This window comes from Herpailurus yagouaroundi, unplaced genomic scaffold, assembly GCF_014898765.1.
Source record: "Herpailurus yagouaroundi ecotype Mexico unplaced genomic scaffold, PumYag 163, whole genome shotgun sequence".
Classification (NCBI taxonomy): Eukaryota; Metazoa; Chordata; class Mammalia; order Carnivora; family Felidae; genus Herpailurus; species Herpailurus yagouaroundi.
The window spans coordinates 11,739,434-11,753,720 of NW_024412404.1; the positions used below are offsets into that span (position 1 = coordinate 11,739,434).

Here is a 14,287-nt window from a genome sequence, read left to right on the forward strand (position 1 = left end):
GGGAGCTCTTGCCGGTGCTTAAACCCCAAATTCCTGGACACTCCCGAGACAATTCCGTGAATCTAGCACAGGACACCCATTCTTGCACCCAGGGTACCCCACCCCTCCTCTCTATCTAAATCTTTAAAAGCAAAACAGAAAAACCCAAACCCGAGCCGAGGGTAACTTTTACTTGAAACCAGGAGGGTGGGGGAGGATCACTCGAGATAAGGATGAGTTGTACCTGTTAGCCATCCTGCCCCTGGTGGCTGTGTCCGAGTCCCTGAGTACTGTGAGCCAGTGCCTTTCCTTCCCCTGGAGACGGAGCCCACCTCTTCCCGCCTGGGTGCCCAGGGGACAGACCTCAAAGGATGTGTCTTGGAGGGCCCAGAGGACACTCAGTATCCAAGTGTCCATTTTAAGCATCTTTAGAAGATTTTATATATAAGACAAATGCCCTTTCCCGTCTTAGTGCCACCAGTGGCCCATTTCCATGGGCTCTGAATGGAAAAGTGGAGAGTGCCAGTACTTTCCTCGGTCTTCCCTTCGTCTCCTTTGATGTGATTGTCCCTCCACTCCTCCCATCCATTTCACGGCTGTGGATGGATAGCAGAGGGCACCATGCAGTCTGGAGGCAGCCCTGTGTGAATCCGTGGTCAGTTTTTTGTTGTTGGGTTTTTTTTTTGTTTTTTTGTTTTTTTTTTTTTTGGTAACTGTCCTAAACCAGCAGGTGTTTGGAAATTAGGGAAAAAATTAAATTCTCACCAATGGTTGCTGTTACAGTTAAATCAATAAAGATCTTGAGTATCACCTTGCGTTTTATTTGAGTTTGTAAAATTTCAGGTGACCTCCCATTTGGAGGGCCTTGACTGGTGAGGTAGGTGGACCCAGACGGTCAGTCACTTCGCGTGTCTGTTCTCAGCATTCGTGGAGCACTTTCTTTGTCTATCTGGCCTTGTATATACAGCGAGTTGACGTGTCCCTTTCCTCAGCAGCTTGGTGGTGAACAGGTGCTTGGTGGAGCCGGACACGCCAGGGAAGGCCCTGTCCAGGAACCAGCCTCGCAGAAGCCCAAACAAGGACTTTTCCTCTTTCTGAGGAGGGCTGCCTGTGCCCCCAGGAGCACTTGTTAAGCATTCGTCCCATCTGGTCTTATACTAGGCTGTGCTGCATGAGCATCCGATTCCTTGCCATTACTAATCCAGGAAGTCTCCTATTAATACCGAGAGCAAGAACTCCTGTCGTGTTCTAGGTGTGACCAGAGGTCCGCAGAATAAAACGGTAGACTCGAGGAAGCGTTCTCCCGTCGGGACAGCGTAGAGTTTCGTTCACAGGCATCCGAGTGAGACAGCCTTGAATTCCAGGTGAGCTGCTTAGAGGCCTCATCCCTTCCAGCAGGATTCTCTGCTGTAGGCTAGGGTTAGGAACTACAACTTTCCGAGGTGGCTGTGAGGCTCAGCTAGGCTCATGGCAAGCGCTTAGCTTAGCTCAGGGCCTGCTTCGGCAGGAGTTCAGCAAAGGACTGGAGCTCAGCAAGGTTGGCGTGGCGACCAGAGGTAAGCCACTTGGGCCTCCTTTCCCTCAGGAGTGAGCCGAGTCTGGGCGTGGAGCCTGCAGCCACCGCCTAGCCCTGGACCTCTGGACGGACTAAATCTTGAGGGGAAGATGGGGCCAAACTATTTTGGTAGCACTTCACGCATCCTTTACTTTGTCCAAAGGCAGGTAGGATGTTAACTTCAAAGGCAACTTAAGGGGGCTTTGCCCCTAAGAGTGGGAGACTGGAGAAGAAGGAGGCAAACCCCTAATGGTGCCACTGGAGTCACAACCACTTCCCACATCCTGTGTAGCCCATGCTTCTGCTGCTCTCCCTCTTCGTTGTCCTTCCTTTTCTCCACTCCCACGTGCCACTGGGTCCACCCGCTTCCCCAGCCAAGGAGAGCCAGGCATCCCATTTTCCCCACTCAGCTACCGGCTTAGCACTACTCCAAGTACGGTAGGCCTTTGGCTGGAGAGCAAGTTCAAATCCCTGTTCTGTAAAGCCCCTTCCTGGCCCCCAGGTTAGGGCTCTGTTCTTAGAGACAGTATTTCGTCTGGTTCAAAGCCTTACTGCAGGGCCCAGAGCATGAAGCAGTGTTTCTAGGCTTGACTCCAAGTGCCTCTGGCCAGGCAGCAGGGTGACCTACTGCGGACAGGCCCAGTGCTGAGCTCCCAGCAGGGGTCAGCAAAACGTAGTCCACTCCTCTGCCTCCATCTACGCGCCTTGTCCGTGAGGTTTGTTCGGAGTCCGTAAAGCTGCTAACTAAACACTCCCACAAGCTGTGGCCACAAATAGCTTGAACTTTTGCTCTCCGGGCCCTAGCCGTAGAAGAAATGTTGGGGACCTATCTAGTGAGGAAGATGCTCTAAAGCCTTAGGATGGGATTTTTCCCTCCCAAGAACTTCAGTCTGGTACCGAAATTGGGTCCAAACATTTGGTTCGAAAGGCCAGGCCTTGACCTAAAGGTAGGGGAGCAAAAACCTCGCGATTCAGGACAGTGTCCCTGGGGCGGCTCTGGAGACCAGAGCTGAGTTCTTGACGCAGCCACTCCTAGCTGTGGTCAGGCCTCTAGGCCGCCGCGGTCTCTCGCTTAGGAAAGCAGTGGGATGAAAGCTGGCCTCACGAGGCCTCCCCACCTCTACTGCTTTCTGAGTAGAACCCGATGCGGAATCCTACTGTGATTCGGAATTGTGGTGAGGGCTGGTCTATTTCCACTCCAAGGAATGCACAGCTCGATCAGCTTTGTTGCTGAATCAGGGCTTCAAGGTTTCTCAAGCCCAGGCCTGGCTTCAGCTTAGCCAGCCGATGCTTAGGCCAGGATTACTACCTTGACTCCACCAAGGCTGTGGCTGAGTCACGTCTAAAGTCAGGAGGGATTCCCACGCGGTGGGGATCATTCTGGAGCACAGGGGGACGGGTTTTTTGGGAAAGGGGCGCAGAGCTACTAAAAACCCCCCCCCCCGGAAACACCCCCCCCCCCCCCCCCATCCCTGCCAAGCAAACAAAAAGTCCGTTTTGGCAATGCTTGATGAGTCAACTAAAAGAAAAACAGAATCGCTGCCTTTGGGGTCTTTTTATCCAAGAGGCAAAGACACGCTCTGTTGTTTTTGCGGGAGAGCTTCCTCTGAGAAAGCTTGGGTTCTTTCTGCTGTGCTGCTAGGCGGAGCCTGAAATTAAGCCAGACTTAGAACCCTGGGCTGATAAAGGTTGGATAAAGGGGGTATAGCAGGCCTCACACGTTATAGAGGGGGATGGGGATGAGGCCCAGAGGACAGTCCAGGGCCTCAGGCCTGTGGCACTTCTGCACCCACTAACAGACGTTTTACAGGAGTGCATTAGGATCCATCCACTTTGATTTCACAGGAAGAGGTTGGGCAAGGAATTACTCGCCTGAGGTCACACGGCTTCTCAGTGGCTGAGCTGTGTGACCATAAGCCAAGTTCACCCGAGTCTTCGGCCACTTCACCCCTGCCGGATGGGAAGCTCCGGGGCCTCATTAACAGCACACAATGAGAGGCCAAAGTGAATTGTCACCAACTTTAATAGACTCGGATTGTGTCTGCCCGAGCAGGCTGACGGGGATGACTGAGGGCTCCACCACTATAGTCCAGCGTGGCCAGTTCAGAGTTCCTGCCTCTCCCTTCAAAGGCACCAGCTGGCCTAGGATTTCACAATGGCTTTATTGTTTGTGCAACTCATTAGCAGAGACCCACTCCAGGGAGCCTCTGGACAAGGCCGACAGATTGCCACTGGCCAGCCTGAAAGATGCGGGGGCTCCCCTCAACCAGCCGGAGGCAATAAGAGCCAACTCTTTATTATTGTCTTTTAATTTATTTATTTTTTTATTTTTGAAGTAGGCTTCACGCCCAGCGTGGAGCCCAAAGTGGGGCTTGAACTCACAACCCTGAGATTAAGACCTGAGCTGAGATCAAGAGTAGGGCGCTTAGCCAAACCAACTTGAGCCACCCAGGCGCCCCTTGAGCCAACTTTTTAATTTAACACAGTGAACTCAATCTTGGCAGGGGTGGTCAAAGACCACTTTTGAGAATACATAAAAGGTATAGATAATCTGTCCCACCTCAAAAATGAATGCACGTATGCCCCAATGTTTGCATATAATTTCTGGGGGTTCACAGGTTAAAAAGTCAAAGAACCCTTTTCGCTAGTGCTTTTATTCACCACTGTCTCTTCAGTATAGAGAAAACCCAACAAGCCTGCTTCCAGAGGCTTGCCCTCTCTCCTGACGGCAGCAACCTTCCTTTACAGAGTGGGCTCCTTCCTCCTCACATCTGGCAGGCAGAGCAAACTTCCCCCCACTCTCCTCATTGGGTTAGACGGCTATCGTGTCTTCTAGGACCTTCCCGAACCTTCTAGAACCTTCCCAGGGTACAGGCAAATCCAGCTCCCACCAGGATCTCCTCAAAGGCACCCACATTCTTCCACAATCATGTCTTTGTGATGGTCTAGAAGGACTCTGCCATTGTCCACGTACAGCATGCTCAATGGCTTGGTCTTCACTGGGGCACAGCACGTAGAAGGGACTCGGTGGGGCTGGTATCGTTTCAGCAGGCTCTGGCAGGGGGAAATAAGTTAAAGTCAGTTTCTGGGTACAAAAACAGAAAAAAATGGTTTTCATAAAGGAATCAGCCTGCTAACACATCATAAAGTCTGACATGCAAAGTCTAACTTTACAGGCTGTTTTTTAAAAAAAAAAAAAAAAAAAAAAAAAGGAGCTAAACAGAAGATTCTAAAAGCCGTCTCTGGGTAGAGCAGCAGCAAACTTAACATGTCCTTCTATTGTTCTAGCCTAGCGTGCCTACCAATTCCAAGAAACTCCTGGTTTAGTTCCAGAAACATGAAGCAAAAGCGAGTCATGTGGAAATTCTTGTGGGATTTGTTTTGTTGCCCAGAGAAGGGCGAATGGAGTCAATAGGAGAAAAGGTAACAATCCCTTGGCACTCTGGAACTGGGCCCTGTCCCTGTGGTCCAGCAAAGTCTTCAGATCCGAGTGTCACCCGTGAGTTGCCAGTTGGGACTATCTGGGTCTCTGCAGGCCCCCTTAATCATGCAGCAGGTAGGTTAGTGGCGAGAAGTCCCGGGAGAGGCTCAGGCCTCCGCCCAGGGAAGGTCCCACAGAGCTCTGACCCCACCAGTGCTTCCCTGGCATGAGCTCAGCTCACATACTCCCCAGAGGCTCTGAATCCAAATATTAGGGTCACGATGTTAGGCCCTCTTCTCTGTTTTCTCCCTCTCATTCTCCCTTTGCTTTCCTCCACCACCTTCTAGACCTTAGGCTGATGAGTGTGGCACCTGGGGGTAGCCTCAGGCCTTCTCTACTGCGAACAAACCTCCTCTTTCAGGCAGCAAAAGTACAGTGGGTGGAAACAGTATTATGCCAACCATGGCCCCATAAATGTGGCCCCCATTTCATCAGTGAATCACAGACTTCTAGTAATGATAATACAACATCACACGTGCTGATTATCTGCCCACAGATGTACATGGGTATACGTATCGTCTCCTTGAACCCTACGACATTCCTGTGAAACACGGCATTGCCATCCCCATTTCACAGGTGGTAAAACTGAGGCTCGAAGAGACTAAGCAATTTGGTCAATATCACACAGCTAATCTGTAGGAATCAAATCCAGGTTTATTTCCAAAATCCAGATTCTGAACTCCCTTTCCTAGAAATCAGGGCCAAGGGGAAGCTGAGACCTAGTCTATACCCCGCCACCCCTAATTTTACGAAAAGACAAGGAAGAAGTCCTAAGGGAGGGAAGTGTTCGAGGTTACCCGGTGGGGCATGACTCCTCGTAGGCCCCTCTGAGGCTGGTGCCACAGGCCATCCCTATATCCCAGCACAGCAGCTGGCACACCGTTGGTGCTTGGATAAGTGAATGAATGAACAGCAATGGGATCGCAGAGCTCGAGTCCTGTCCCCCGATCCGGCAGTATGGCCACTTCTCCCGCAGAGCCCGCCGCCTCCCCTCCCCTGGCAGGGCTCCGCACCTGGATGTATGCGTGGTTGGTGGGATGGAACTCCTCCCCCACAGGGTTAGGACACTCGCCCTCACAACGGTAGGCGTTGTACTGCTTGGGGTAGATGATCCAGGAGCCCCATCCGATGAGGTTGAAGTCCACCTGGAACTTGACCTTCCGACACAGCTGGCTTCTGTCCGGCAAGTGGTGCCGGCGGTGCCTCCGGCCCCTCTCCTGGGAGAGCTGTCCCTCTCGGGCCCGCCAGGAGCTCTCCGCCTCCCACAGCAAGGTGGAGCCACCCAGCCGCCTCTGCTCCGGGGAGAGGTTGGAGTAGAGCACGAGGAGCACACTGGCGACCGGCGGCACGGGAGGCCGCTGCGGACACTCTCTGGCCAAACTGGACGTCTGCTCGGCCAGCTCCCAAGGGTGCTTCAGCCACTTGGAGAGAGGCCTGGTCACCTCCAGGACCATGCTGCCTGAGGAAAAGGTCATCTGGGACAGAGGAACAGTGAACGAGTCCATCCGAAGACGCTCCCGGCAGTCGGCTGGGTCCTGCTCCGCATCTGGCTTTAGCTGGTGCAAAATCTCGATGGAGGGCAGCACACCAGGGGGAAGGTCCACAGGGCCGGCCAGCTGCAGCCGGAGCTCGGCCCACACCAGATCCTCCGCTTGGCTCAGGAAGGAGAAGTCAAAAGCAAAGGTCCAGTTCTGCCCATCGGCGTGCACATCTGGGTGGGGAGAAACCAGGAAGGAAGCAGGGTGAGTGGGGGCCCCCTGTATGCTCCCCAGAGCTCATGTTGCAGCCTTCACCTGACAGGGACCCTCTCAATCCTCACCCCAACCCTACAAGTTGGGAATGTGGAGTCCATTTTAGTCCAATTCAAATCGAGGCTCAGAGAGGTTAAATTACCTGCACGAGGTGGCGGGGCCAAGAATTGACCCAGATTTGCCCAACCGCAAAGCCCACACTCCAAATCCCGGTTTTGCTGTTCCCGCTAAGACACCCCCCAGCCAGAGAACAGCTGGAGAACGGCGTTCTCCCTGCTCTTTGGCCAAACCCTGAGCTTTCTGACCTAAACCCTGGGCTTCCCCTCACCCTGTGACCCTGAGCTCCCCAGACTCCGTTTTCTCAGTGGAAACGGTGGCCTGATTCACGGGCACATGGAAAGGCCCCGAACCTTCTTGGGAGGCCCAGGCAACAGAAGCCCAAGGCCGGCCACCCTCTCCTCCACCTATTCCTAAAGATGGAGGCAGAAACTTCCAGGGTTTTTGACCTCACACATAGGGTTCTGTAGGCATTCTAAGCATGACTTTGCACTGACCTGGCAGTTTTCCAACCAGTGGGCTTTCCCATCTACCTGCAAGGTGCTCATCACCGCCCCCTGTCAGGTCATTCACACACCTGGGGCAGACACAGCCTGCACACACACAGCCCCCAGCCTGGTCCCAGCCCCCTCCCCAAGATGACAAAACCCAAAATGGATGAAACAGAATGGGGAAGCGTGTTCCATTCATCTTAGTCCCGGACTAATTTGGCCCAATATCTGGGAATACCATGTACGTGTGCATGCTAAAAGTGACCTTGAACTTGTTTCGAGCCCAGTTTCCTCTCCTTTGCAATGGGAATGGTCATGCCCTGCCCATCTCGGCCTCATCACAAGCTTTCATGGAAATAAAGAGGGTGGACCGTCTGTTGCTAAATAAAAGTCAGGGATTATTCATTCCTTAGAATAAAAACACTGACCCTTTTGCGAACAGATCTCAAGGGTAGTGACGATCTCCGATTTGGGTCCACTCTGGGCAGACCGCACGACAGTTTCCTTTTTTTTATTGCCTCCTAGAGCGTCTTTGGTGAGATGATGTAGGTGAGTTTCCCTGAGAAATCCAGCCTGCATTATTATAAGGAAGCAGTTTCCAGCTTCAGCCTCCTGGCAGCTTCTCCGAGCCCATCCCCAGAGGCTCTTCACTTAATTTCCACTTCCCTCCTCATTAGCACCTGTAGGGGGCAATAACCCGCCCCTGGCTAGCAACTCTCCCTGGAGGTGTGGGGAGGAGGCCTGCATTACCCATTGCCCACTGCAGCACCCCCTAGCCACCTGGAGATTCTGTGGGACGTGTAACAACTCCTGGCCACCTGCACCAGGAGTTAAAGACTTTTCATCTCAAGTATCCACCAATGGCCTTTTAGAGGAAGACATTCCAGCTCAGTGTTCAAGAGCAGGGGCTCTCGTGCCTCCTGTGATGGTTCAAATCCTGCCACTTGCTGTTTAACACTGGGCAGGCTAGTTTCCTTCTCTGGGCCTCAGTTCCCCGCTTTGCAAAAGGGAGCCAGTGACAGTATCACCTCACAGAAGTGTTAGGATTCGCTGAGATAATGTGCAGAAAGTGTTTGGCCCAGCACAACCAACGTGCAATAGGTGTCAGCTGTCATCAACCACTTCCTTATTATTGCGGACGTCCAAGGTTAGAAACGAAGGTGTCCAGATAGGTAGTGAAAGACCTGGACAGAAGAGCAAAGTTAGCCATTACCAGGATGGACAATGTGTATGGAGGGCTCCTTCCCAGTGGGGTGGAGTCTCTGACTCCATGACCCCACCCCCAGCTAAGGGGTCCTTGGGACACAGTGCTGATAGGTTCTCTTAGATCGGTCTCCGATTCTTGTTAGGATAGGGGTGCCTAATCTTTTGGGGGGTCACCGATGCTTGCTACAAGCCAAGAATGCTCTCCCCAGGAAAGAAAGCATCTCCCACTTCTACAGCAAATGTGATTTGTTGGTATCAAGTATCAGGAAAGGGTTCGTGGACACCCTGAAACCTATCCACGCAACTCAACAGAATCGGCCACACAGGCCCCAGGGATATTCTTGACCCGCGTCCAATTCTAAAGAAGGAAGTGGTTGGGCCTATGCCCTGGGGGTTCCCTCACCCTCAAACAGGATGCTGAGGCCGAGTTAGGATTCCGGGCTCCGTAGGAAAGAAGGGTGTGGGTATGATGCTAAGTGTCCACTTTACATTATTACAAACTAGCAGTTAATTGCCACTCATTGCTTCCCGGGCCAAGCATTGTCTCTTTGAATCCTCCCCACCATTATCACGGTTTCGCAGATGAGAGAAAACTGAAGGTCGGAGCTGAGGCTGGCTCCACAGCCACAGACGAAGATGCAAACCCAGTTTGGTTAGACTCCAACACCCCGTTTCCCGCTTTACAGGTGCGGCATGACAGATAAACCCAAGAGGGAAAGGAGCAGTTAGACCATCCCTTCTCCACCCGTGTCCCTCCAGGCAGGCTCCTCTGGCTGCTTTCAAAAACTGAAACCAGTTCACAACACTGTGAATGTACTTAAAGTCACTGTACATTTTAAAAACAGTAAAATGGTAGGTTTTGTCATGTATATTTTGCCGCATTCACACACAAATGAGGCAGAAGGAAAGCCAGCCCCCGGTTTTACAAAAGGGGAAACTAGTTCTGCAAGGGATACACCAGGAATTGGGAAGCAGGGTTTGAGGAAACTGAACCCAGTTTTCCAGTCTCCCAGACTCTCAAACCACCACGAACCTTCCGGAACTCTCCAGAAGGAGAGAGTGAACTGAAGAAGGGCACTCTCTGCCCCTTTGCCCAGCCTCCTCCCCACACCAGCTTTCCGGTAGAGGGACTGAGCAGAGCCCTCCAGTAATTTCCAAGCCCCTCAGGTTAGCCCCTCGGGTGTCCCTAAATCTGGCTGATCCCCAGATGACCCTTCAAGAGGGGTCATCGGCTGTCTGACCCCAGACGTGGCAGGCCAGGGAGCTAAGAGCCCCCACCCCCGCACCCGACCAAAGGGCTGGCGGGTGGCCAATTAGGTCAGATGATCGGATGTGGATTGCGCCCCAGCGTGGGGGAGGGCCGTCTGGCCCCAGCCGGCAGAGGGAGGCACAGGCCGGCGCAGGGCGGCAGGGGTCTGCCCCCGACCCCAGGAGTCAGGATGTGGATTGCATGGGGCAAGGGGACCCCGCGGAAGGGGTCCCTCCACTCAGCACCCACCTGTCCGTCCCGCCCGATGCCCAGAACGCCCTGCCCCGACTCCGAGGGTGAAACACCCGCGTCACCACGGTCGCTGAGCGTTTCCCCCAACCAAATCTAGGCCCCGAACCCGGTACTACTCGGGACACTGGCACCTTCCCGGCCTGGACTCGAGTCCCCAAGCCTGCCTCAGTTCCCGACTTCGGGGCACTCCACCTCTAGTGCCGTATCTCTGAATTCTAATCCCTGATGTTTGTTACGCGCTCGGTGCTGGGTTTCGAAGTTCGCGGCCAGCCTCCGGCATCCATTCACCCTGACGCGCGAAAAGAAATTCGACAGAACGTATGTAGCAATAATAACGACCACTTATTACCATGCCTGGTTTTGTGCTAAGCGTTTTATGTGCTTTGTCACCTGGCGCTCGCCACACTTTTATAAGGGAGGGACTGCTGTCCCCATTTCACGGAAGCGCAAACCGAGGCGCCCGGAGGTTACTTAGTTGAACAAGACCGCATCGTCGACTGGCGCAATCGGGCTCCCACCCTCCAGCGCTGCGCTCTACCCACCCTAAACCAAGGCCCAGAACGCAGGGGTCTCCGCCCCGGGGCCCTTCCCGATGCCAGAATCCCCTCCACCCGCCGACCTTGCGCGCCGAGCCAGTGCCGACGCCGGTGCCACCCCAGACCTGGACCCCCGATGCTCCTCCCTCCCAGCGCAGAGCGCCCTCAGCGGCGGGGTCCCCAGCCCGGAGCCACCCTCCCGCAGCATTTCCCAGCGCCCTTCCGGAGTCCCAAGGCGCCCCCGGGGCTCGGCGGGGCTGCGCAACCTACCTTGCGCCTGCAGGCTGCGGATGATGTCCGCCCGGGGCAGCGGGTCGCGGTAGAGGCTCAGCATGTACGCTAGAGGGGACGGCGACGAGGGCTGCCCCCGCGTACGGAGGGGCGACGGGGCCACGGTCGCGGCGCCCGCCTGGAGCAGGGCCCACCAGGCGTGCAGGAAGAACCAGAGCAGACGGGGGGCTTGCATGATGGGCTGGCTGGGGCCGGAGCGGCGCCTCCGCCCCTTTTATCCTGGGCCTTCGCTGCCGCCCCGCCCTCTCCCTCCTTCCCTGGGGGAAGCCTTGGGATCCTGTACCTCCCCCCCCCCACCCCATCCAGGGGGGTGGCCCCCAGAGGGACCACCTGCTGCGGGAGGGCCAGACCTGAGCCTGGGAGGGAGGACACCCGCTGAGCTAGAGGAGCCCTTAGGTCCCGCGACCCTCTAGTTTGCCGCGTTTGAGGACCCTGGCACTCTGCTACTTTAGATACTCCAGGCCATGTTTCTGAGGCCCTGGTAAACTCCTCACCCTCAAACTGGCAGGTCAGAATTGTGGCTTCCTTGCTCTGCCTTAACGTCGGATCCCTGCCCTTTCCTGTTTCTCCAAGCTCCAAATGGATGTCTGGCTCAACAGCAGCAGGTAGGGAATGACAGTGCATCCTGGAGGCTCTCAGGCTGACCTGCGATGCTCCCCCCCCCCCCCCAGCCTGGCCAGGTGCAGCCTTCCGGGCCCTCACCCAGATGGCCTCCTGGAGCACTCCTGGCCTTAACTGGCAAGGCCTGTCTGGATGGCTCTGGGAAACCAGGGGTGACGGTCCTGGGAGTTGCTGGAACCAAGAAGGTGAGCTCCAGAGGAAGGCCCCTGGGGACCTGCCTCAGACAAGGATGGAAGTGTTCTCTAGAAGGCAAAGGGCACAAGTGACCAGGATGAAGGACACACTTCTCCATCAGAAAGGGGAAGTGTTTCAGCAGAAGCCGGAGCCCGGGGCATAGCTAACAGGGTGATCCCAGCCCCTGAGAGTGGAGCACGTGTGGTGGGCATCATCCCAGTGATTTCAGGAGAAAGGTGTGTCCTGTGTTGTCCATGGCCTGCAGTCCCTGTCTGGCCTGGCAGTTGCCCCCGGGGGACCCGGGTTTCAGCTCAGGACCTCTCACTTCCCTTTCTCTGGGCCCTGCTTTCCTCAGCTGCTTGGGAGTGATCCTCATGTGGCCTCCCTTCCGGGTGCCGTCACATCAGAGCTGGAACTACCTGTAAAGAAATATAAATCCCTGCCCCTTGTCAGGCCCCAGCTGTTTCCCTCAGCACAGGAGGGCTCCTCCTCCCCACGTGCTTTCTTAGCCTGGGCGACATTTACTGAAATGCTCTGCGCTGGGCCCACATCCAGGCCTTTCACAGGACGCTCCACAGGCTCGGCCCGGAGCAGGTACAGACAGTAGGAGGAAGCCCAGCAGGTTCAGCTGGGAGCTCCAAACTTGGGGGGTGGGGGGGAGGCAGGTAGCTGGGGTGGAGCTGGTCCACCCAGCAGGAAGGAACCTCACTGTCACCGGGAAGAGCGTGGGGGCGGGGCGGGGACAGCGAGGGGGAGCGGCAAACCATGGGACCTAGACAGTCTGCTCTACCAGCAGCTTTTAGTTCCGTAAAGCTAAGGACCGCCTTGTTTGTTGTGTTTTCACCATTGTACACATTACAGTTGGGATCCCCTTCGCTAAATGAGTAAATCAGGGAATGGCACTGTGTCCGGACTTGCCCGAAGACAAGTGTCACCCGGGGTGTTTGTTAAACTATTGACTCCTGACCTCTAGAATTAGAATTGGGGAGAGGGCTTGGCCATCTACCTATTTAACAAGCACCCCATGATCCTTACCAGACAACCTTGAGAACCTGGGTGGCCCGGAGTTCTCGTCACAGTTTGGACCCCCGCTCCCTGCGTTCAGGTTCCTCATCTATAAAACATTGCTGGAGATCCTCCTTCCATAAGGATTAAATGAAACCATTGTGAAAGTGCCTTGCGGACTCCAAACCCTGGTGTATTTGTAAATCCTTATGTGTGTGGATATTATTATGCTCCCTGGCTGTCATTCAAATTTCCCAGCGTGGGAGCTTGCCGGTTCTGGATTGTTGGTCCCAGCCCTCGAATCAGACCCTTCCCCAGAGGCAGAAGGCAACCCTCCTGCGGGTTGTGAATATACAGATTAAAAAAACAATGACAGATTGTGGTTAGTGCAAGGGAAACCCCTGACAAGGACATGGGAACCAAGAATGGCAACACAGGGGAGGGCCTATAGCTAGACAGAGGTACAGGAATCAGCCTCCCCCAAATCCAGAGCTCCCCAGTCCCCACGTGACCTAGAAATCCAGGTGGTCCCTGTTTCAACAGGGACATTCAGCAGTCTTTACCCACCAAGGTTGGGAAAGGAACAACAAGGAAGATACATCTACTTCTCATAGTGGACCAGGAGCTCCTTGAAATTAAAGAGAACGCTTTATTCATCCTGTGTCCCTTGCACTACGTGACACATGGGAGGTCCTCGATAAACCTTTTAGCTAAAGTGAATGATTACAGCAACAGCTAACATTTATTGAGTGCGCAAAGCACTTGGCACTCTGCTAATCACTGAGCTGATTTTATCATCACCCCCACTTCAGAGATGAGAAAACAGAGGCTCAGGAGAAACATGGTAATTGGCTCAAGGCCACAAATTTACAGGTGGGAACAGCCAGTACGTGAAGGGCAGGTCTCTGCTTATCACCTAAACCGGTGCTTTGAGCCTTACTGCTTCCCCGTAGATGAGAGGGTGAACGTGTGCCTTGTACTAGGACTTAAAAAACTCTCAGTCTTACCTTTCCCAGGGTCCAGGAGCGGCAGACAGAGCTCCTTCCTGATGTGTATTGGCCCAGAGCCACGTAGGGGCCTGGAATCGCTCTCTGACCAGCAAGAGCCACTCTGTCAAAGCCCATCCGTCACGGATCTTTCTGCAGCTCCGGCACCCCAGAAGAAACCGAAACTGTCACCTCTTCAGGACAAAGGCTAACGGTCCTCCTTCTCATTTTTAAAGGGTATTTGTCCGTAACTGCCCTCTTCCCAGGCAGGGAATGACACCTTCTCGCTTCCCCTGCCCCAGACGGACTGGCCGACGGCTTACCTGACCTGGGAGATAACCTCTCAGGGTCGTTCCAGCTGCCTGGAGGAGGGAGAGCAAAGTCCCTCGTGGTTCTTGAATGCTTTCCATCAGGCTGTTCCACACCCTTCCTCTACATGAGTAACATATGTGGCATGGTTAAGTGCTGGGCCGTGAGGTCAGGCTGCCAGGAGGCAGAGTCGGGATCCCTCTCTGTCACGATCTGAGTGTATTAGACCAGTCACTGACCATCTTGAAGCTTCTGCTTCCTCGGCTATGAAATGGAGATACAGGATAGGTAGTATCTCCTTGATAGGAATGTTGTAAGTAGTAAACTTGAGTAAAGCGCATAGT

The 14,287-nt window shown here is 54.3% G+C and overlaps 1 protein-coding gene across 1 annotated transcript; it reads right to left on the reverse strand.

Annotated features, from left to right (window-relative positions):
• Window positions 1-3,745: 3,745 nt before the first annotated feature.
• On the reverse strand, window positions 3,746-11,110 carry NODAL (nodal growth differentiation factor). The gene is made up of 3 exons (XM_040485269.1): window positions 10,828-11,110; window positions 6,029-6,726; window positions 3,746-4,588 (listed from the first exon to the last, which is right to left on the reverse strand). Exons 1-3 carry the CDS (start codon window positions 11,021-11,023, stop codon window positions 4,436-4,438), a joined length of 1,047 nt encoding a protein of 348 aa, XP_040341203.1. The 5' UTR covers window positions 11,024-11,110; the 3' UTR covers window positions 3,746-4,435.
• Between the last annotated feature and the right edge of the window lie 3,177 nt (window positions 11,111-14,287).

Bases quoted from the DNA above. Each gene is read 5' to 3' on its own strand.
- NODAL (XM_040485269.1), bottom strand. From the start codon at position 11,023: ATGCAAGCCCCCCGTCTGCTCTGGTTCTTCCTGCACGCCTGGTGGGCC. The intron at 6,727-10,827 runs GTAGGTTGCGCA...CTCCCCACCCAG, and splicing joins CCGCAGCCTGCAGGCGCAAG to ATGTGCACGCCGATGGGCAG. The intron at 4,589-6,028 runs GTGCGGAGCCCT...TCCCCCTGCCAG, and splicing joins CCAACCACGCATACATCCAG to AGCCTGCTGAAACGATACCA.